This window comes from Epinephelus lanceolatus, chromosome 3 (assembly GCF_041903045.1).
Source record: "Epinephelus lanceolatus isolate andai-2023 chromosome 3, ASM4190304v1, whole genome shotgun sequence".
In the NCBI taxonomy this organism is placed as follows: Eukaryota; Metazoa; Chordata; class Actinopteri; order Perciformes; family Serranidae; genus Epinephelus; species Epinephelus lanceolatus.
Genome location: NC_135736.1, coordinates 23806493 through 23829819, shown reverse-complemented (window position 1 = coordinate 23829819; position 23327 = coordinate 23806493). Strand labels below are relative to the sequence as shown.

The 23327-nt window shown below is 41.8% G+C and overlaps 1 protein-coding gene across 3 annotated transcripts; it reads right to left on the bottom strand.

Annotated features, from left to right (window-relative positions):
- Nucleotides 1-6129: 6129 nt before the first annotated feature.
- Nucleotides 6130-23087, bottom strand: LOC117255919 (uncharacterized). Of its 3 annotated transcripts, none has more exons than XM_033625167.2 (20): nt 21926-23087; nt 20467-20566; nt 20230-20269; nt 17163-17204; nt 16942-17030; nt 16738-16834; nt 16496-16638; nt 16231-16403; nt 15685-15788; nt 15203-15561; nt 15024-15087; nt 14526-14583; nt 14381-14435; nt 13962-14288; nt 13692-13787; nt 11939-13535; nt 10938-11578; nt 10725-10795; nt 10523-10610; nt 6130-8264 (listed from the first exon to the last, which is right to left on the bottom strand). In XM_033625167.2, the coding sequence occupies exons 1-20, from the start codon at nt 22089-22091 to the stop codon at nt 7334-7336; spliced, it is 5241 nt and encodes a 1746-aa protein (XP_033481058.2). In that variant the 5' UTR covers nt 22092-23087; the 3' UTR covers nt 6130-7333. The 3 variants fall into 3 exon arrangements, with proteins under 3 accessions (XP_033481058.2, XP_033481060.2, XP_033481059.2); XM_033625169.2 differs by having other exon boundaries at nt 10523-10607; XM_033625168.2 differs by having other exon boundaries at nt 13962-14285.
- Nucleotides 23088-23327: the final 240 nt, after the last annotated feature.

Here is a 23327-nt window from a genome sequence, read left to right as displayed (position 1 = left end):
CTACCTTAACGTCATCCATTGGTTTGTTGACTCCCGATTTGAAGTCTCAAGTTTGGCTTTTCGGCCGACAACATTTTGTTTTTTTGAAGCCAGAAGAGACCATATTCAGACGAGAAGGCGAAGCACTGTGTCACTGTGGTGATGCCTCGCAGACAGCCTGTCACTCAAGAGACCCTTAAATTTGCAGAACTTTAAGCCTTAATTAATAAAATGTAAACGGATGAGATGTAAGAAAAACATCGTTCCCATATAGTTGTGAAGAATGTTAAAATTAGCTATAGAGACCAAAACTGTTCTTGTACCAGGCTGTATTCACATGTATTTCTGCTTTAAAGTTGGGTATTTTAACATGGGGGTCTATGAAGATTGAGACTGTTTTACAGCCAGCCTCAAGTGGTCATTAGAGGAACTGCGGTTTTTAGCACTTTCACGTTTGGTTTCATTTTTCACCCCAAACGTTGTCGTTGGGATCAACAGGAAGCACAGGGTGACCATACCAATATACTGAGGAAGTAGTTATGGTCTTTGATTGAAATTTACCTATAAAAATATAACCATAGTAAAATGTTTTTAAAAATTAGATGTTTAAATCTATAATTCTAGGTCTGTTGGTCCACCACTTTTTGTCCAAACTGAAATATCTGAACAACTATTGGGTGGATTGCCATTAATTTTTTTTACATCCATTCATCATTTCCAGATAAAATAACCTGAATGATTTTGGTTATTCCCTGATGTTTCCTCTAGTGCCACAGTGAGGTTCACGTTTATGAAAAGTCTCAACAACTGTTGAATGAATTACCGTGAAATTTAATAAAGACATTCATGTTACCCTCAGGATGAATTTTAATAACTTTGGTTATCCCTGAATTTTTCACCCAGTGCCATCATCGAGTCTAATTTTTAATTTGTCCAGAGTTTAGGTTTTGATCAAATACCAGCAAAACTAATGACAGCCTCAGGTGTTCTTTGTGTTAAGTGCTAATTGGAAAATGTATCATGTTAACAAACAAAACTAAAATATTAATGTGTTTACTATTGAACCTGCCAAACATCAGCATGTAAGCATTGTCACTGTGAGCGTGTTAGCATGCTGATGTTAGCGTTTAGCTCAAAGCATTGTTCTGCCCAATAACAGACTAACAGAGCTGCTACCATGGCTGTAGAATCTCAGCCTTGTTAAAGACACTCAGTTGCCAGTTCATTAGGTCCACCTAGCTAAAACCAATGCAGTCATATTCATCAATCCTGCAATAAATCCTTCATTAAGGCAGTGGGGCCCCGAATATGGCCCCATCTGGCCACCCTGCTGAACGTCTTGGGCGGCACACCAAAACCAAAAGCCATAACTGAATTTCAGGAATTCAATATGCTCTTGTAGTATATAGGTTAGTAGAAAGCGAGAGTTACGGAATTGGACACTGATATACTTTGGTTTTTTATTTTACAGTTAATATTATTATTGTCTAATGTGCATACACTATAATTAACATTTTCAGTTGCACAACCAATCCTGTTTAAATGTGATTCATTGTTCTTCAAATAGGCTGGTAGTTTCATTTGAAGGAGTACACTGTAAGAAACAAAACATTTACTGGGTACAAGCCTTCTCGAGTTCAGGGGAGACTCGTGGGTGCCCTTAGAATCCATTTTACTTCAGATATCTTGAAGTGAGAGTTCAAGGGACCCCTTTGGAAATGCCCTGCCAGTTGTACCCTTATCAAAATGTTGCCTAACTTTAGAGCATTATTTAGACTCCTTACTAACAAGCTATGCCTGTGCAGTTGGTATCAATGGGTGCTTTGAGAAGTCTAGTCTCACATGATACTACTAGCTTGAAAAATGATGCATGCCATAGCCTTTTATTGGGGTGGCCAGGAATTACATCTAGGGTTTGGCCCCCTGTTAGGGGCGCCACTACATGAAGATTATAATGTTCAGTTTCTGTTGAAACTGTTTAAGGGAGGTGCTGATCTAACAATCACTTTGGGAGGCTCAAGTCTGTGGTGACCTTGAGTTGTTCTCCATCATGTGTTTCTAATACTTATACTACTATACTTATACTGCTTACTTGATTTCCATCTAGTCATTTCATTAACTTTTGTTGTATATTACAGCATTGTTTGATGTTATGATCAATGGATACATTGCTGCTTGTTTTTTTTTAACTGTGTCTTGTAAGGTGTCCTTGAGTGCTCTGAAAGGTGCCTATAAATAAAATGCATAATTATTACTTAGTCTATCCTCATTGATATAAATGATGTGTCTGCCATATTATCCAGTAACATGACTGCACCCTGTAATTACTGAATCTGTACTCTGTATTTAAAAACTACTTCCTCCTAAACACAAAGTTGTATCTACATGCGTCCTTGTACACATACCCAGTAAGTATGTTATTGATATGTACATAATATTTACACTGCAATCTGCAGCGTGTAATCTGAAACATTACTGCATTTATAATCAGAGCAAAACTTAAATGTATAAAAAAAGTTATGGTCAGAGTGACAAATTGAAAATGCTTTTTCACCAGCATAATAAGCTGCTCTGATATGTAGCTACATTTTAGACAAACAACTGGAGAGATTGTGCCGTGCATTAACATCACTGACTCATCCCTTTTATCAGCTGTAGGAATCACTGATATCTATCAGACAATACATTTACACATCCCTCTCCCTCTCGCTCTCCCTCAGCTTCTCCTGTACTGTGTCTGCAAAGCATAAATGCACAGTGGTCCGTACAACGCATGGGCAATCATGCACACACAGCCAGCATCTTCCTCAGACATTACATTTATGACAGGATAAGAGAGAGTTAGGTTGTGAGCCAGTCAGCAGAGAAGCATCTTTTCTGACAATCGGCAGAAGTGAAGTTGCTTAGCAACCTTTGGCCTTGATGACAGGAAATGATGTCATGCTTGTAAGGCAAAACACAAGCAGACACACGAATACACAGGCCGATAACAGGTGCACACATGCGCACACACGTGTGGACACATGCATGCAGAGTGAACCTTGCCGGCTGGTAGATGAGAGGAATAACGTGGTGTGATGATAATCTGGACAGGGGGTTAAAACAAACAATGTATTAATCTTCTCTAATGGTCTCACTGATCTCTGAGTCCATTAAGGATGACCTTACATATATATTTATACACACACACACACACACACACACACACACACATACACACACACAATGAAGGGACTAAGCTGAGAATGTGCTTTTATGTACTGCTGTTTGGGGGAAATACATCTGCTGCTCTCTCATTTCACAGCGGTCCCTCAACCCGTCTGTGAACCCATCTCCTGCCTTCAGCCTGTTTCCTCTGTGATCCAGCAGTCACGCCATCTCTCCGACTAGGTACGCACACTTACAACATGCCCGCACACACAAAGACACACACACACACACACACACACACAATGAAGCTTATTGCTGTGTGCTCTGGGAGGAGAGAGGTAGTGGCATGTGGGGTTGTGTTTTGGAGCTGAGGCATATGAGAGAAGATTTTTATTGTTAATCTGTTTCTGTGTGTTAGTTAAAAGTTGCAGGACTTACAGCTCCACACAGTGTTCAGTCTGTCTCACTGCACGCGGCTCCTTGTGGGACGTTTTGCTTTAATTATTCATGTTGGTAAAGGAATGAGCTGCCAAAGATCCTGAGACTCACCATTGTGTCTGCGGAACTGCTTTCGAGGACATACTTCATCCTCTGAAAATCCCCTTATTTCTAAATATATCTGACACCCAATGAGCTGCTGTACATCTTTGTTCTTTTATCACATATACTGTATGTGTCTCCCTTGTACTTTGAATTTCTTGTAACAAGTGTCAGCAGGAGAATTTTAAGACCATGTTGCAACTATTTGTATCTACTATTTAATCTTCGTACCTACTTCATCCTAGCATTTTTACTAATTTTAGTAACCACCCTTCCAAATGTTTGGCATTTTGATTAATGCTCTATTGTTGTGTTTACACATTATTAGATGATGGGAGCACAGAGGAAATTAATGTGACAGCCAACCTACAGGCCTCAGCTAGTCAGGGCTACTCAAATTTTTAAGAATACAGAAATGGTGCAGGGGACATGAAATGCAGCCAACTGTCTTCAGATAAGAACTTCATATATAAGTCACACTGTCAGGTCAAATTTATGAGTGCACGCTTGTAAAACTATGCTAAGGTTAAGAGAGTGCAACAGAAATTGAATTTATTCACTAGCATACTTTGATATGAGCACATTTTCTTCCCTGGTTAATACTGTTGTACCCGTAGTGACTGTAAAAAATGCATCATGGTTTAACAACCTCTCATTAACACATAATATACTGTCATAATTTCTATATTTAAGAAAGAATAATTACACTGTTACGTGTTATGTTCCGCAGTAGGTATTATTTCATTATCACATTGCAGCACTAAGGCCATTACTGTTATGTGCAACATTTAAGTGGCTTTTACCAAGTGTTGGTTTTCACATGACAGTTGTGAACGCAGCTTTAAGATGTTTACCAGTAATGCTGAGACTGGTGTGAACCCTGATAATTAAGATTTGTCTTGTAGTTGTTGATAAGACTGTGAGCCATGTACAGTCCAGAGTGACTTAAGTTCGCTACACATCAAGACTGATTGATTTTTATTTGTGTCATGCACACTACATGTGCCCAACTCTCATGGGTTTACAACCATTGCAATGACGTTGCACTAACAATCCAGTCTAGAAACAGAATACACTGCCTCCTATCCGAGGCTTGGCAAAGAAATTTAGCCACAAAAAAGGTTCCCTTTCTGAAACAAAACTCAAATTTTTAGATAGAGGTCATCTTACCAACCTCTTTGTCTTCATTAACAGGACAGTAAAACAAGAAGTGAACCTCATTCCCAAGTTCACCTTAATTACACAACAAAGTATGTCCTCCTCTGGGGTGGTGTCAAACCTTCTAGTCGGAGGCTAATGATAACGTTCCTGAGCGCAACTGTGCACAGAGGGTTCTTTGTCTTTTGTTAAGATTACACTTCATGTAAGGTTCCACACTATAGCTGTTCTTTATGAGACAATAAGTTCGTAGTTTTGGTTTATACCATGTATAGCATCAGACCATTTTTCTTTAAACATGCAAAACATTTAACTCCTAATCTCCTGTGTATCACAAAGTAACCTGTTCTGAAAAATAAATGACAAAATAATGATTTCAACTCATTAGCCCAGGGATGACAGTGGGAGGTGTCCCTATTAAAAATCTTTTTATTGAGTCTTTGATCTGACATCTTCACAGGTCTATTCCAAAGCTGAAGCATTTGACATTTATGCCTGATGTTTGGAGGTGTCCGTCCCATATCTCCACTAATGGCCACAACTGAAGCAAATTTATGGACACCCAGGAAAGATTGAATGGCTCTATAGTGCTCTGTTACAACATGTATGATCTTGGAAACACCTGAGGCATAGTCAGACACAGGACATGCACATGAATTATAGTGTTGTGTTCAAGTACAAAATCCTACATTGCCACTACATTGATCAGTACAGATCCCAGTGCGCTACCTACTGACGGAGGTAGAACACTGATGGTGTCTGTTAGTGACATGCCCTCGTCGAGCGCCAGTCCAAGGTATTTATACTGGTTGGTACAGGACAGCAGTAATGAACCAAATTTAGAAAGAACTGAACTTCTTTTCACTGATTTTCTTCCGATATTAAAACTATTTGCGTTTTGTCTTGATTCACTAGTCTCCATTTCAAGCACCATTCATTGACAGTGTTCGGCATCCTCTGCAGAATTTCTTCAAGAATTGAGGGCTACACTGATTGCATTAAATTTCTAAGAATTTTTATTAATTTTTTTTCCAGCGTGGGTTCTGATTTATCTTTAACTGTAACTAACTGTAACATACTTATCCTTTGTGTTTAACCCAAGTACCATCTTCATTCATTCATATTCATGTCCATATGCAAAGCTCTTATTACAGACACCTGAATTATTCTAATGTTGCCCTTGAAGATACAAACTCCTCAATTATGGTCAATTTAATACAACAGTGTGTATAACCTTCATCTGTGTGGTCATTACACAATGAGGTATTCAATCACTGATAAAATACAACTCAGACATTTTCATGAGGTCAAAACATTTTAATTTAAAAAAAAGAAAAACAACTCGTTTGTAAGAACAACAGTCCTCCAGTTTGTCCCACTGTCTCATTTCACTTTCACACCAACAGACACACATTCACTCACTCACTCAACACGCAGCCAATGCACCTTTGGGAACAAAAACATGCCAACTGATTTGACATTATTAATAAACACATCCTAGTTTTATACAATCCAGTGTAGCGTGGATGCATGAAGCTTTGATTTAACTTAACAGGACCAAACAGGTGATTTTGTACATTTTAGCACATTAATCACAAATATTATTATCCTCACCATTTCCAAAAAAATTACTGGATTCATTCATACTAATTTTGGTAGGAAATCTACCTTACAGTGATTTAACCTTGCTTAGATAGGTACTCTATCCAGGAACTTTTTTTTTGCCTTCATTTTAAACGTACATTTAAAAAAAGCTGTACTGGCATGAATTAGCAGCAATGGCTGCCTCAAATGAGATTATCAAAACTGAAAACCCAAACCGATTTGTACATTATGTGCTAAAACATGCAAAACTGCTCGTACAGTCCATAAAGAAAAGAGCTAACAACGGCCTTCATAGCAACGAAGGTTATGCAGTACTTAAGCCTTGAACAGCACACACAGGGATGTGAGCAAAACAAACCGAGGGAAAATTATTATGTGAAGCAACAGTTCATCTCTATTTACAAATTAATAAAGAGGCAGAGAAACAGCAATTCCTCCTCTACAAAGAAGCAATCACATCCCTGAGTACAGTGTTTGTTATTCCTATCATTTAGACTCACTGCTGCGTGGTCAGTTATTATCATCAAGTCCTTTCTGGCCGGCTCTGTGTTGATCACAACAGCGCCAGCACAGCATCACTCTGAGTTTTTCCCGACCCAAAGTCACACAGACGAGGCTCACATTGAACATTAAAGAAATCTCAGCAGCGGTCAAAATGCTGCAGCCCAGGCACAACAAAGTACCGTCGGTAAGTTTGGCGTCCTGCAGTGATATTAAGTGACTAACTGCCAGACAGCCCTCCAGTGTCGTGGACAGTCAAAGACTTATTTGATCCATCATCATCCCCTCACAGTTGCACTTGGAGCAGAAGGCCAGCGTTAGCCGATATTTCTAGATATATTATCTCCTTATTAACAAAGAAGGTTACAGATTTGAGGGAGCAGTCTTAGCTTAGCTCTCGTTAGCACGGAGCCCCTTCTTCCTCTGCTTTCTCCACTTTCTCCTCCTCTTCTTCCTCCGCGTCTTTCTCCTTGTTCTTTTTGTGTTTCTTTTTCTTGTGCTTGTGCTTGTGCTGCTTCTGTTCTCCTTCTTTTTCCTGGCCGCCGTGTTTCTTGTGCTTTTTGTGTTTTTTATGTTTCTTGTGTTTCTTCTTCTTCTTGTCCCCCGTGGTCACTGAGCCGCTGTGGTTGGTTGGGGTGGGGCTGGAGGGGTGGCTGAGGGACAGACTGCCGCTGCCACTCCTTCCTCCCTCTGGCTCGGAGCCCTCGCCTTCACTGTAGTCGGGCACAAAGGCCGCCTCGTCTGTCTCGCGACCCAGGTCAGAACACAAACGCTGTCTCCTGGGCTCTGGGCCACGATTCTCCTCTCGTCCTCCTCTGCTTTCTGCGGCTCTCTCCTCCTTCCCCGTCACTCCTCGCCCCTCATCTCTTCCTCCACCTCTCCCCTCCTCCCTCATGAGTTTTATTTTAGTTGGTTTGTCAGAATTCGCCTGTGCCGTCCTGCCACCTTTACCCTCTTCCCTTGGTGCTCTCCCTTTCTTCTCTTCTCTCACCGCTCCTCTTCTCTCCTCCCTTGTGGCATCCCGTCCCTCGCCCTTCACAGGTTTAGGTGCTTCTGTCTGTCCCTCTCTGCCTCTGCTCCTCTGTGGCACCGGTGAGGGCTCCTTGGGTGCACTGAGTCCATTTTCCTGGCCTTCTTCGTCATCTTCCCTCTCCCACTTTGAGCGAGGAGGCGGCTGAATGAGCGGCTCCTCCCTGGCCGGGCTGGCTGCTGGGCTGACACTTGGGCTGCGGCCTCGGCTGTTCACAGGGCTAGATGGAGGCTGCTCTGCAGGTTTAGACAATACGCTCTTCTGATCTTTGTCCGAGTCCCGCTTTGCTTCTTGAGTTGACCTAGTGTTGAGGGTAAAACAGACATGTTTATAAGAGTACAGCACCAATTTGCAGCTGTAAGAACTGTCAGACTCACAGAGGACAGACTACAACAAAAATTATCAAAACGGATGCAGCAGGAACAGAGAGATCACCTTTTTTTTTATTCCATGCAGTCGTCTTCCTTGTGAAAACCTGCCGTCTACATTCACAACGCTGACAGTTTGACCGCAGATTTGGGCTTTCAATGCTAATAGCAGCTAATGTAGCTTTGAGCTGCTCATCTCCAGCAGAGAAGAGGAGTGGGCTACAGAAGTTTGGCAAGCTCACTTGCTAAATTCGCTACAACTTCTATGACTTCTTGCAGCTCCCTCTGGAGCCACAAAGGCTTTATACAATTTTTTTACACATATTTGAGATGTGTAAAATCTGTGGACCCTTTAAGGGGGTCGAGGAACATGACTTGGTTACATACAATCATTCCTCTTCACACAATTGCCAATATGGCTTGGCATACAAAAATACTTTTTCTAAGGCTGCAAGTTACCATAATTTCCATTATCAAATAATTGGCTGATTTTGTATTTGATTAATCAAATGTCAGAAAATAGTGAAGAAAGACCAAAATCCCAGGTGATGTTTTTAAACTGCTTGTGTGCACTTGCAAAAATTGGTTTTTGTCCAAAGATATTCAACTCACATTATTTAATAAGACAGAGAAAAGCTGTTAATTCCCAAAACACAGAAGTTGGGAACAGAGAAACTTTTGGCTTCTAATCAATCATCAAAATAGTAGCCGATTAATTGTTCTTGACAATCGTTTCAGCTCTATCTTTTTATTTAACAAAAGAAGCCTGTGTTCTAAAATGTAAAGGAAAATAGTTCAACATGTTGGGAAATACTCTTGCACGCTTTAGAGTTAGAAGATGGGATACCAGTGACCCAAACCGTAATGAGTTTTGATACCCAAACCTAAAAGCTTAGTAGAAACTATTTCAAATGTTTAAAATATAACCAAAAGTCTATAACAGGTTTATTTCCTGTTAAATCAACAGCTTACAGAAAATAAGACCCAAAGCTACTGTATTTTCAATAGGGATAGGCATCATTAGATTTTTATTGATACCGATAATTGTCAATATTCTTCTTTCCATAATTTGGTGCAATACATTAAGACATGAAAATATTTAGCAGTTATTACAACAGGGTTAAGGGCTGTGGTCATCTCCCTACATTTGAAAATATTAACAACCATAAGCAACACAAAATTAGGTGTGTGTGGCTATAATGACATCAAACACTGGATGCATTGGTAAACAGTCACTGTGAGCACCAGAGTGTACCGTGGCACAAACTGGATCATGCCCGTCGGTTATTCAGAGCGCAACACTATCAAGGCAGCATGACTCTTTCTTCAAATAACAGTGCTCGAATTTTAGTGAAGAGCATCAGATTGGATTTATGAACACACCCGTTGTCTATGGGACTGTTGAGGAACATTCACTAGAAATGCCTAAAACAGGTTCTAACTGTGTCCTGAGTTAATAATAGCAGACTTATTTTTAATGATTAAAAGTTAAACTTGATGAGGCAGGTGCAGTGTTAGTTTGGCAAATCTCATCAGCACCAGAGCTGGGAGGCAGCACTGACGTAGGTGCAGCAGCTGTTTCACTAAAGCTGTGAAACACATTGCACTGCTTCAGATTTATACAATGTTGTATTTGTGTTTCATGAGGTTGCTGGTTTTACACCCTTAACATACACCTAACTCTGACATGTACTGCATTTAACTGCAAAGACGAAACCTTGTTGTTTTTGCTGTCAGCTGTGACTGGAGAGCACAGAATGTGAACAAGCAGTGTGCCACGGCAAATGAAATCGCCTGACGTCAGCAGCTCTGTCATCGTCAGGGGATGGTAAGGAATTAAAAAAAAAAAAAAACAGCTTTGTTAGAATTAATTAATGTTACATAAATACTGATGGCAGCACTGTTTTTCCAGCTTATCAATACTGACTCAAGGAAGTGGTATCAATTAAGTGCCAGTTCTCGATGCCTATCCCGAATTTCCAAGCAACAGCACTCACATAAACTTTGATTCTATATTTTTTTGTCCTGAAGGAAGTTTGATTTACAGCAAGGTATTTAACACAAAAATTACAGGATGCACCAGTGATGTTAACCAACAAAACAAATGCAACATAAAATATAAATAAAATATACAATATTTCAAAATGAAAAATCAAATGGTTTCTAAGTAACCAGGGCACATCAGACTCACCTAGTAGAGCTCGTGGTGTGGCTCGTCAAAGCCTTTCGGCTGATCCTGGGTCTGCTCCTCACAACAGACTCCTCACCATCTTTCACTGCTGGTGGAGGAGGGAGGAGGGGAGGAAACACGGGTTTAATCAATGCTTAATTAGATGGCACAAGACAAAATCAAAGTTATCATCTCGTCACACACATAAAGAGATTCAAATTACCTTCTCTGTGAGCAGCAGCTGGTTTCTCTCCTGAGGGGACACTCCTCTCTGTTCTGTCCTTGGACACACTCCTGGGGAATGAGAATGAGATATAATTACACGTAATAACAACTGTGTTTACAGAGCCACTGCATATGATCAGCAAAACGAGTTTTCTTTCCATCATGGATATGGATGGTTTGACAAGCAGCAGTGAAACAAATGTTAACAGACCTGGCAGATTTGGCAGATCGCTCTGACCCCTCCCCTCTCTCCTTCGAGGATGTGCTTGGCTTCTCCTGAAGGTCCGTCATGCTCCTGGAGATGGCTGATTTCTCAGCGATGGTCATTTTATCCAGAGAGACAGACCTCCCTCCTGAACTTCCACCACTGGAGTTCTTGCGCTCTGTCCTTGATGGCCTCTCTCCTTCAGGGTCTTTCTCCACTGTAGCCGCTACCTTCTGGGAGCCAGAGACTCTGTCCCTGTCCCTGTCCCTGTCTCTGTCTCTGTCAGACGCCACGCCCCTGTCTCTGTCTCGGTCTCTGTCTCGATCTGATCCTGAAGCTCTGTCTCGCTCTCTGTCCAATCCTGAGCTTCTGCTCTGCTCCCTGTCCGAGCCCTGCAGTCTTTCTCCAGCACTTCCTGGTCTCTCTCTGGAGACTCCTCTCTCAGAAGATGCAGACGGCTCCTTTCTTCCACCTTCTGCTGTACCGCTAGGTCTGTCTCCTTCAGAGCTGTTAGCAGCAGTCGATCGGTCTGAGGTGGAGGTCGTCTTTTCAGGACCTGACGGTGTTCTGTCTGAGGGTGCCGTCTCAGTGCTGCCTTTTCTTCCCAGATCTCGGTTTAGCTTTATCCTCCTCTGGGTCGGCTTCACCTGGATATGGATGGAAGCAAATGTAAAATGTTACAAGGGGATTAACTCAGAACGGCTCTGTGCTTTTACTGCAACGATGAGTTCTGAAATGATAAGCTGATTGACAGCAATTTAGGTTTAACTGACGGCAGTTTAGATTTCTGGGTTAAAAAAAAAGGTGTTTAAAAAAGCCATGTGCCATTTTCACCACTATTCTTCATTTACTTTTTTCCATTTTATACACTTTTGTTCAATTATGGAATCAACTGGTCTATGAAAATACAGAATACACATCAATAACTTGAGATGATTAACACATCTGTGAAAACATAAATCTTTGTTTCCTGGTGTTTCTGACGACTACACAAGCTACAAACCCACCTGAAGGTCCATAAGAGGTCTGATGGGTCCCCGATCTGCATCTCCCCGGCCCATGTCACGGCTCACTGGCAGGGGAAGAAGACCAGGTCTGTCTGAGGGGGGTGGGAGTCTGTGGAGCGGGGGCTGATGAGACATGTGAGAGTGGGACATGACATCACCTCCACCCCCTAGCCCATCTATTCTCCTCAGCTTTCCAGGAGGAGGTCCAAGTAAAGAGCGGCCCTCCTCTCCCATCCTCCTCCGACTGTCAGGGGAGGGAGGTCGGTGGAGAAGTTGGAGTCCATGTGGATGGGGGATGGGGAGAAGACCACCGCCCTGTGGAAGATCTCTTCTCCCCCTCATGTCGTGGCTGCCTCTTGGGCCGTCATGAAGAGAGGGATGATGTAGAGGCATGCTCTGGGAGGACAGTGGAGGAGTCTTAAGCAGCGCAGGCCTCCCTGAAGAACTTTTACTCTTTTCCTTTTTAGGGGCGGTTGAGTTGGGGGCATCTTCTGGTTTGGATTTAACGGTCTTTAATGGTTTTGTGGCAGAAGAGGAGTCTTTCTTTTTAGTCACCACTCCTTCCCCAGTCTTTTTCTTCACCTTTTCACTCTTAGCCTTCACACCCTCTGTCTTAACTTTAGCTTTTACCTTTTGGCTCTTCTCTTTCTTCGTCTTATCAGCCTGAGTCTTGGATGTTGACTTGGTTGAGGGTTTAGCAGGTGCAGCAGTGCTTTTTGAGGCTGGAGCTTTAGAGGTTGCGGCTCCAACTGAGGCCTTTGAAGACATGGGAGGCGTTTTAGTGAGTGAAGGGATTTCGTCCATTGGTTCATCTCTGACGGGAGTAGCATCACCTCTGTCTACTGACTGATGCGATGGCTCTGGTTCCTCCCCAGTCCTCTTCCTTTTTACCTTCTTTGTCTTCGAGACTTTAGTGCTGGACTTGGTCCCTGTTGACGAAGATGATGGAGGATGGTGAGGGGGAGCACTTCGCTCTTCTCGCCCTCTTCTTCCTCTCCCTTGAGGGGAGTAATCTCTAGATAATGGGGACATTCTGTCTCTCTCCCTGTCTCTGCTTCCACGACCTCTGTGATGCAGTGAGGGATGTTGGTTATCATAGTCTTTGTAGTACTTGTTGTACCAGTCTGCATACTCCTTCTCCCACTGTCGATACCTTTCTCTTTCCCAGCGATCATTGCCACCGGGACTTAAACCCTTCGGTTCATATGGTGGTAGCTCCCGAGGAGGCGGCTTTCGTCCACCAGGGCTGCGGCTCCGGAAGCCACCAGGGCCAGGGGAACGAGACCGTGATCTAGACCTGTAGGGTCCTGCTCCTTCTGCTCCCTCCCAGCCTCCTGGGCGGTAGGGGGGAGGGGAACGTGGTGAGCCAGATCGCCGATACCCGTAAGACCTTGAGCGAGAGCGGGACCTTGACCGTGAGCGTCCATAACTACGTCCATTTCGTCTAGAATAAGGGGAGCGGGGATAAGACCTGCCATGGGAGCGTGAACGGGAGCGGGATCGACTAGGGGAATAAGAATAGGACCTAGATCTTGATCTGGATCTAGAGCGAGAATAAGGAGAACGGCTAAATGGAGAGCGACTGTATGACCGGGATCTGGAAAAGGAAATGGTTGAAAAGACCAGAAGGAGAACAAGAGGAAGAAAGAAACCAGATTATGCAAAAATGTAACAAATGGCTTTAAGGATTATGCATATGTAATTAATGCAAAAACGAAAAACCAATTTTGATAGGTTGTCTTAATTATGTTACCTTGAATAAGACGGTCTCCGTCTCTTTGGTGCATTTCTGTACTTCATAAGCTCTTTGTGGAAGTCTTTAGTAAACTCATCCAGTTTGGATGTAGCTCTGTGGATAAAAGGAATAAGAAAAAACTTTGAAAACTACTTCAGTGTAAAACTTTAATAGTTTTCATCTTACTGAATTCACAACCCCATCCCTGAGTGATGTTAATATTCATTCTGCATCCATTTAGATTGGAAAAAAATCTGTAGCAGTGTTGAAGAAAAAGAAACAACTCACTTGTCCTGTCTGTGATGCCGCTGTCTGTAGAAATCTTCCTTAGAGAGGGGCGGCTGAGACAGGGGGGGAAGAGGGATAAGAGGGGGCTGGGCACCAGGGGCGACCCAGGGAGGGTTGAGCCCCGGTGGTCCAGGGGCATAAACAGGCTGAGGTTGGTAACTGATGGTAGGAGGGATAAGGCTAGGGCCAGAGGTGTATGGAGGGGGGTAGGGCTGTGGTGGGGGTGGGTAGAGGGACGGAGCTGGGTACACTGGGGGAACAGGTGCAGGAGGTGGAGCTGTCTGGAGGTGAGTGGGGGGGTGATCTCCTCTGCTTCTGTAAAACCTGCTGCAAAGAGAGGGACACAAAACATTGTGAGGCTCTCAATATTACAATACAAATGTTTAGTAGATCAGATAGTCCCACAGACGGGTCCTTACCTCTCCCAGGGTCTGCCTCCCCCTCTGTGAGAGTGATGTGGCCTTGATTGGTGACCTAATAGAGCAGAGAGACAGTTTGTTAGTTACAGTGTCTTTCCTTCAAGCTCACTTAATCTCCTTAAGTGACCTAAATTGAACCTCTTACCTGGTGGATGAGGCGCCCTTACAGGTGGCGGGTGGCCAATAACAGTTAAATGGTAGTTCTGTGGGAGGAAACGCAGTGAGAAAAAATGTATTTAACCCCAAGAGAAGTTACAGGTTTTTTTGTATTCAGGGATTCACAAGTATGTGTTTGGGATTATCAAAAGTGAGTAGCTTTACAGCGCATCTTGACACAGACCAAGTATACTTCTTTTCAACAAATGCAACAGCCTAAAAAATTTGCCATTGATAAATTGGCCAACATGCATTTTCCAAGATGGTTCCTGACTCGAATCCCAAACTGGGAAAACCTTCAGCACACTCAATTGTAAAATCTGCCCAACAAATGTTGAAAATAAGAATGAATTGTTGCGTTTACTTTTCATAAGGTGACTAAATAAAGGCAAAAGCGACAGCAGATTATCCGCGCTGTCATATTGAGCCTTTTGTTGCAGCAAATGCTTTTAAGTTAGTGAGATGGAGGTGTTCAAGGTGGACTCACCTGTGATCCACTTTCAGAGGTTCCTGATGACTCTGGTGTCACAGAAGGTTCTGGATCTGTCTCACTGAAACATAAATAGACACATCATGAGTAGTGGAAATGGCTCTCCACCTCGAACATCACTTTCTGAGAATGTGCTTTTATGTAGGTGCATAGACTGCATCTTAGACTGAACTTACCCCGGTGGGGGTGGTTCGCCGTGGCTGGTGGGGTGCATAGGTGACTGGTGGTCAGCAACAGGTGCAGGAGCTGGTGAATCAGCTTGTTCTTCAACAGTAGCAGCAGCATGAGGAGGAGTAGGAGCAGAGGGAGCAGCAGGAGCCGGTGCAGGAGCAGGAGCAGGAGGCGGGACCTGAGCTTGAGGAGCAGCGGGGGGTGCACTTGGAGGAGGCTGAGTGACATTGGCCATCAGTGGGTCCTGCTGTCTTGAGTGCAGAGGCCTGACCAACTGAGGGCGCGGTGGAGGCGGAGCTGCATTTTGGACCTGCTTACGCACGCGTTTGGTGTACCCTGTCTCGTTCTTGAAGTTGTTCACAGCCTGTGTGAAGTCCAACAGATAATAACATTTAAAAATTTGTTTTTTTCTAGTTTTGCTTCAGTTCAGGTGAAATGAACCAAACAATGTAACGCCTCAAAATGCATGCATTTATAAGAAGGTTACCTGTCGGAGAAACTTGTTAGCAATGAGATTGTCAGGTGAAACGTCCGACTGTTTGCATGTGTAGCAGACGTGCTCCTCTGAGTCCAACAAGGCAGTCCTGATACCTGAAAACAAACAGTTCTTATTTAGACAAAAGCTCACATTCATTTGACAAACTTGTCTATATGACAATGTACATTTCTGTTTAAACTATCCTTCCCCTAAAACTGGCCAGTCTACATACATTTGAGAGGATCATTTTCTACTTTTTGCAAGAATGATTTTCGACTTTCCCTGTGATCGAGCGTGAAATCATTCCAATACACTGTGGAACATAAAAATGAGAGTTTCAACAACTACTCAAAATGCAGCATGTCCTGGGGCTGCAGTGCTCCGGAGAGACCACAGCTGATTATGATATTTCTACCATTCTCACAGCGGCGTTTTCCCTAAATGACTGATGAATGCGAATTGAAAACACAGAAAGTAATATATTTGAGCTATTTTTTTTTTGCTTGGCAAAGACTAGTTTTGACTCACTAAAGCGCATTATGAGTACAGACTCACAGTCATCGCAGTAACTGTTTCCACAGCAGGGTATAACTACGGCATCTGTCATCAGGTCATTGCAAATTGGACACAAGAGTTCATCTGGGATTGGGTCTGTATCGTCCTCAGATGACGACTGGTCATGTGGAACAAATGGAGGGCGCTCCTTCTTTCCTTGTGCATATGCCTCCCTGTAATAACAGAAAAAATTGGCATCACTTAATGTGCCATGCAAGTATGCAAAACAGTGTGTATTTTGTGGGTGCTTTTGGTTGACACCTACGCATCTATAGCAGGTATGGCGTATTCTCCAGTGCTGGTTAACATGGCTCCCTTGGTGCCTGGCTCTGCTTTCACCATGAAGCTCTGAGGAATACCCTTACTAATCCTCACTGGCTTGGGACCCTCGACACTCTTATCCTGGACCTACAAAGTAAAAACATAACAATCAATATCCAAAAAGAAGCGAAGAAGTTACACTGCAATGTAGAATAAATAAATACCACAAAGACGCATGATAATTACCATCAGCATGGGGCACTGTCGAATGTAATGACCAGCTTTTCCACAACGAAAGCAGGTATAGTGAGCCGGTGGAGGACCGACTGCCTTCTTGGAGTAACTACAGAGACAAGTTCAACATATTTTTAAAACAATAGAGAATTATGTTGTTTTGTACGCTGCGTAACAAGCTTAATCAAATCCAAAACAAGGTGTGTGTATACTAACTGTATCGGGTCATATTCATGATTGGACTGAGACATCATGGCTTTAATCTTGTCCTCCTCTGATGCATTAGCGTCAACCAAGTTAGCAGTCTAAAACACATAATGGAGAGAGGGGACAAAAAAAGATAAAAGAAGAATGTCAACCCCGCGAGATAAAAGGAAACTCTTCAACTTAGGAAATATATTCTGGGAAGTACAGCCTGCGTTGTACACAAACAGTACCTTGGCGAGTTGGGCGAGTGACAAAGATGGAGAAGAATCAGTCTGCAGGAGAATCAGAGTAGAGACATTAAAGGTTTTCACATAATATCTTATAGACATACAGTGGAAGATAAGAACCCAGATAGCTCCCCACCACATCTGTGTCCAGTCCCTTAGAGTCTCCATTTAAGTCTTTGCACCAAAGTTAGAGTCTTTGACGAGGATTGAGTGCATGAAATAACGCTGTTAGACATGTGAGCAATTAAATCGAGACATAGTTTACGAGGCTTGTGCACGACGTTCATCCCTCTACTGACAGCACTGAATTTTTAAAAACTTGTTGTGAAAGCCTTGTCTAGGGTTGTGTCAGTTACATTATAGATCGAAATTGTTCAGAGAATATATTAAGAAATTATTCAAACATAATTACCTAACCCACAAACAAGAAGGTGCCTTTTAAAAGACAAGAACAATAAGTTGATGTCCACTGAGTAACTCTACTTTTTTAAAAGTATCCTTGCAAAAAATAATGTCTATTCACTGGCCAGGTGACATTAAAGTATTACAGGTCATATATAAAATCCACTTCTTGTACATTTACCGAAGTTGCAAGCTTCAAAAGGATTTACCAGTGCATATGGGAACTTATCCTGAATAATCTTACAGATAAAAAACATTTATGATGTTCACTACATCTGTTAAACAGCATATAAATTGGCTTCATTTACATTTAACAAGTAAAGCAAACTTATACTCCGGCTGCTCTTTACATGTCCAGACATGCTTATATTGTAAGTCTTTAATCTCAACTGTAGTAATGACCAAAGCATTTACTTAAACACTTCAACCCTCCTCACTATTTGGGCACCATCAGCAAATTCAAAGTGTACACTACTGGCACATCCGTCTGTAAGTCCTAAAGCTTTTCCTGCTACAGTACGGAGAGGGCGATTTTCTCAAAGGAATACTTGACATTTAATTTTAGCATGCAGTTTCCCTTCACCAGGCCACAGTGATTTAAGTTTCTGCACCAGCTTGTCAAAAGAGGTTGTCATAGCTGTTAGAGGCTGTCATCGACGCAAGTTCAACAAGACTGCTTTCCATAAACTAATGAGCTTGCGGGGAGTGGTGCCAAGCTGTTTCAATAAGAAATGCCAACATTGTAAAATGTCAAATGTGTACAGCTGATGAGACAAATGCAAAAGTGTCTCTTTAAAGTGGAAATAGAGAAGTTTGCTTTAACTTAGCATTATGACGGAAATGTTGATTATACAATGTAATGGCTATAGAATAAGGACACCATCAGGGCATAGATTGGTTACCTTTAACTCTCGCTTTCACTTCTCCATCTCCGTGGAATGTGAAGGCTTGATTTATAGCACTAAGGAAGTGAGATTTCCCTGGTAACTATCACCAGTTACAAAAAAGGTATCCGTAAGTTCTTTGCAGTTAGTATCCCCCAATCGTGGAAATGTCAAAATGGTGGAGCAACTGAAGTAACTGATGAAACTGGTAGTGAAAAGCTGTCTGTTTCCACTTTAAAGGAAGTGCCTGGTGAAGAAAAAGAAACTACCAAGAGTTGTCAAGTGTTCCTTTAAATTGTTCCCTGAAACAGCCCCTACACCACTAAAGAGTAAAGGGTGAAATCAACTGGAGGAATATTTCTAATGCAGGACGGGATTCAATTAACTACGTGAACCGAGTCTCATACTTAGACCAAAAATAAAAGAAAAATTTACAACAACAAACAAAATGGCTGCTCTGCCTAATTCTTGTGAAAATGTTCTTCAAGAAAATAAACGAGTGGGCAGGATTGGTTCTCCATCATGATATGCAGGGCTTGGAGCAAAGACTGGGTATTGCTGGCAGAGTGCTGTGGAGGGAACACACAGGGATCTGGTGCAAGTGGTTCTGACACTGAACCACTGAACAACTTTATTGACAGGTTCTGCAGCTTACAGCTTACAGGACACACTACACCAGTATACGTCTCACTGCAGCAACCATGGAAGGCCTCGAGAGATTGACAAGATGTTTACTTTACTGAAAATGTGTCATAGTGCTTTGTGATCATGTCACAACATTATACGTCAGTGGCCAAGTCACAGTATCTGAATTATCAAAACTAGATTCTCACTGATCCCCCCCAACCACAGTTGTAACAATACACTTTGAACTCGTACCTGCGTCTTTGTAAAACAGACACTTAGAAACTAAATTAATTCAAAGCATTTAACTCATTAAGATGAAATCTGTGAGCCTTTGAGGTTTAAGGGTTATGTGCAGTCCATACTCAATGCAGAATAGAACATCTTCATGGTGAAATTGTACAGGATAAAACAAGTGACATTGGCAAATGTTAACATATTTAAGTATAGTAAAGTTTAGCAGGATGATCTTTCAAAATAAAAACCACTGGCGAGTCTTCCACTCACACAATTTTAGTCTTGTAATTGTAATCAAAGTTAATAACAATCGATCCCAGCCACACTTTTCTTCATTGGGTTCTTAAACCACATAAAAATTAAATATTTTCACAGAAAATAAAATGACAATAAATTATCAATACAAAAGTACCATATTTTCCTTTTACAAACCCCTTTAAAAATACATTTGCCTGGCCTGAAGCAGGCTACAAAACCATTTCATTATGAAATACAGTCATTAACAGTTTAAATTATTTCTCAATCACTTATAAAGTGGCAACAGTTCAACATTTGGTCAGTTCAGAGCATTCAAAAACAATGGTGGCTAGTCTGTTGTTTCTCATCTTAACCTCATCTTATTCAGTAACTTTAGACGTTAATCTGCTTACTTCAAAACAGAAACCCAGGGTTTTTAGAGAGAAACAACAAACTATTTAACTGCGGTGACTCCAGGAAACCCTCCCAAAAAGACATCAAATAACACATAGAGGTTGAGATCTCAACACAAATGTAGCCAACACACAGTGAACAGAGGATACACATGACTCAATCATTGCTGACAGAATGTTCTCGAGAAAGGTGACTAAAGCCAGAAAGAGGGGGAGAGGGAGAGAGGTGAGAGGAGGAGGAGAGTGTGTTGATTTTGGGTTTGTTTTACATACGGGTCTAGAAGATCCCACCACAGCTGTGTCAGAACGATCTCTGTAGAAACAAACAGGACAGAAAGAAACCATCAATGGTAGACAAAACTACATCATAACAGGAATACGTTTTGTTTATAGAAAGACCTCTGATGTCTACTTAAATCCAGTGTAAACATATTCATGACTTTAAATTATGAACTACGTTGCTACATAATCATGAGTCTCGTAATAATTTTGTATTTTAGGTATACTTACACAATGAACGTCCTGCCAGCAGGTTTTACTCCACCAAGCGGAGTGCGGCGGACGATCACGGACGAGTGTTTCGGGATGTGAGCTTCATCATCTGTGTATTCTGTAAAACACGAGACACAAATGATTAGAAAACACAAAACAATGTTCAGCAGAAAACAGTCTAGTTACTGGGGTCCAGAAAACAAAACAGATGTATTAAGTTAATCAGATGTGTACACAGTGTCTTACCACAAACTGCCAAGACAACAATTTCCACTACATTGCATAATATTTATTTGTTGTTATTAAGAGCCAGACTAAAGGGTGAGGGCGGGTTTACTATGGCTTGCATCATCTTAAAATTTTAACTAAGGCTATGGAAAAGATATAACAGTAACTAAAGGATCATATACTTCATACAAATCTCAGGAATATTTTTATATTCTAAATTATAATTTTTGGCTTAAGCTTAATACTCATAATATTTGATTGTTATATCTTATTCACTGTGCATTTTGACAATTTAAAAAGAAACCTGGTTCAGGAATAGCTTTACATAGTTATATAAAAAAAAATAAGAACTGTCCTATTCGTAAACAGAGATATCAAAAACGCAACAAAAGGTAGTCCAAACTAAAAGTCCAAGGCACTCTGGGGATATCAACGCATTTTGACTATTTTGGTCGTGTATAAACGCATTTAGTCAAAAAGCGTTGATATTCCCGCTTTATTAAAGGATTTTTACACTACCCCAGAGTGCCTTGGACTTTAAGTTTAGTTACATTTTTGATATCTGTTTACGAATAGGACAATCCTTCTTCTTTTTTATACATCAATTTTTTCCTTGTTGACAAAGAGCACCTGTGTGGTTTTTTGAGTCCTTTATTCTGACCCAGGGCGGCACTCACTTTTTTCTTTTGGTTTAGCTTTACATAGTTACTTTAGACAACAAGTACTATAAAGATGGATTGACAGAAAGTCCATCTGTATCTGTCTGGAAAATTGATTTACCATTTTAAGTCACTTTAGGGCAATCATCCCAGAAATTGGTCAGATCCAGCTTCTTGTGAGTCATTTTAATGGTTTATTGGTCTTCTATCATAGTAATCTGACATCTTGATGGGTTTTGGACCATATGTCAGACAAAACAACCAATCTGAAGACGCCATCTTGGGCTTTTGGAGATTGCAATGGGCATTTCCCAATTTTTTCTGACTTATTATAGACCACATAATTAATGGCGAACACAATTGGCAGATTCGTTAGCAATGAAAACAGCTCTTAGTTGAAGTCTTGAGGTGATGTATCACAGTGTGTATATACATAAAAAATGTCAGTTTTGTTTATTGTACATCTTGAGTATAGACATTTTTGCCATCAGTCCTACTGTCAAGACAGACAAAAATTACCACCAATCAACGCCCAACAACGACTGACATGTTTGTGACACATTTTATAACGTGTTAGTTGATCACATTACCTTCTCGAGTCTGCGCATTGGTGATCTGCAGGTCGCAGTCTGTGGCCTTGAGGCGCTCTCGGGCCATAATCTGCCTTTTAAGCTCGTTGAGGGTGATATGCAGCCCATCGAAAGTGACTGTGTTGTAGTCCAGTTTGGAAGAAAACTTATAGTGAACACACGACATTTTAACAGGTCTAAGCACTTAAGTCAATCAAGCACAAGAAAAAAACCCACAGGCCTGGTAAGATAACAAAATAAAACAGCGTCAACACTGAACACAGCTAAATCTGGTGACTTTAATTGGTAAACCTTCTTTATATTCGCTGAAACACTGTAGACAAAGAAAGTACTAAAATGGGGAAAGGTTCAGCCCGCAGATGACGAAAGAGTCCTTGTTATTGCCAAAGAAAAATAATCGAGATGTGAGGCCAGAGCGCCATGAAGCGGCGCCGTGAGCCCCGTCAGTCCTTTAGAGTCCGATAAAACATAACAGGATGCCAAATCCAAGAGAGTCCATGCAGCACAAAGTAAATCTACCACAAGGGTGTGAATGAGGCCAAGTCCGTTGTGAAATGTCTCTGTTGGAAAGCCCGGGCCGCTGCGCTACAAGCCACTGGTGTAGCTAGCAGCGGGCCTGGAGTTTCCCGAGCATCAGTCCGTGATTGGCTTGCCTTTCTGGGACAGTTCTTATTTGTCAAGTCAGGACAAACCCTACCAAGCTCCAGAAAAAGTCCACAAAACTGCGTGAAAGCTTCCGCAACGAGTCCACAGCTTTAACGTTATCTCTGTTAGACCTTCAAAAGACTATTATGATATCGTAATCTACCGTGTAAATGTTAAATTAGCTAGTTAGCTAATGTCAAGGCTAACATGCTACACCTCGAGATTAGCTAACGTTACCTCGCCACTCAACACAATATGAAAACAAAAGCTAACAGCTAATGGCTAACGGCGCTATGCTAACAATGTTGCCCAAACTAACTGTCGAATAATCTAACAAATCCACCAGTTAGGCAACCAAGGCGCAAGGGTTCCTCTTCAGCACACGGCTATTTTCCTGTACTAGAGGTTGAAAGTTGCTTATCCAGATAAATCTTAAACATAAATCCATAAAATCCATTTCGGTGATCCAAACCGCTTCTGTCCTCGCTGTTTCATCAAAATGGCGCAGGACGGAACCGGATGTAGCCAGGGTTCTTCCAAAGAGTACAGAGGAAGACAAGAGGTTTATCTCAACTTCGGTCTGTGCCAAAATGGAAGACCACTTCCGACAGGACAAGAAAACAAATGTTTGAACAGTTTGGCAGTTAAAAAATGCACACGATACGTGAAATGCTTTCTCAACATTCTTAGCATTTTTGAGCAGAAACCGGCTTACCTGGAAGGTACCGATTTGGTGCATGGGTCAAAATATTTGATA

Excerpts from the sequence above, each read along its gene's own strand:
- LOC117255919 (XM_033625167.2), bottom strand. The coding sequence starts at position 22,091 with ATGTCGTGTGTTCACTATAAGTTTTCTTCCAAACTGGACTACAACACA. Across the intron at positions 20,567-21,925 it reads CAATGCGCAGACTCGAGAAG|AATACACAGATGATGAAGCT; the intron begins GTAATGTGATCA and ends CGTGTTTTACAG. Across the intron at positions 10,611-10,724 it reads AGCTGCTGCTCACAGAGAAG|CAGTGAAAGATGGTGAGGAG; the intron begins GTAATTTGAATC and ends CTCCTCCACCAG.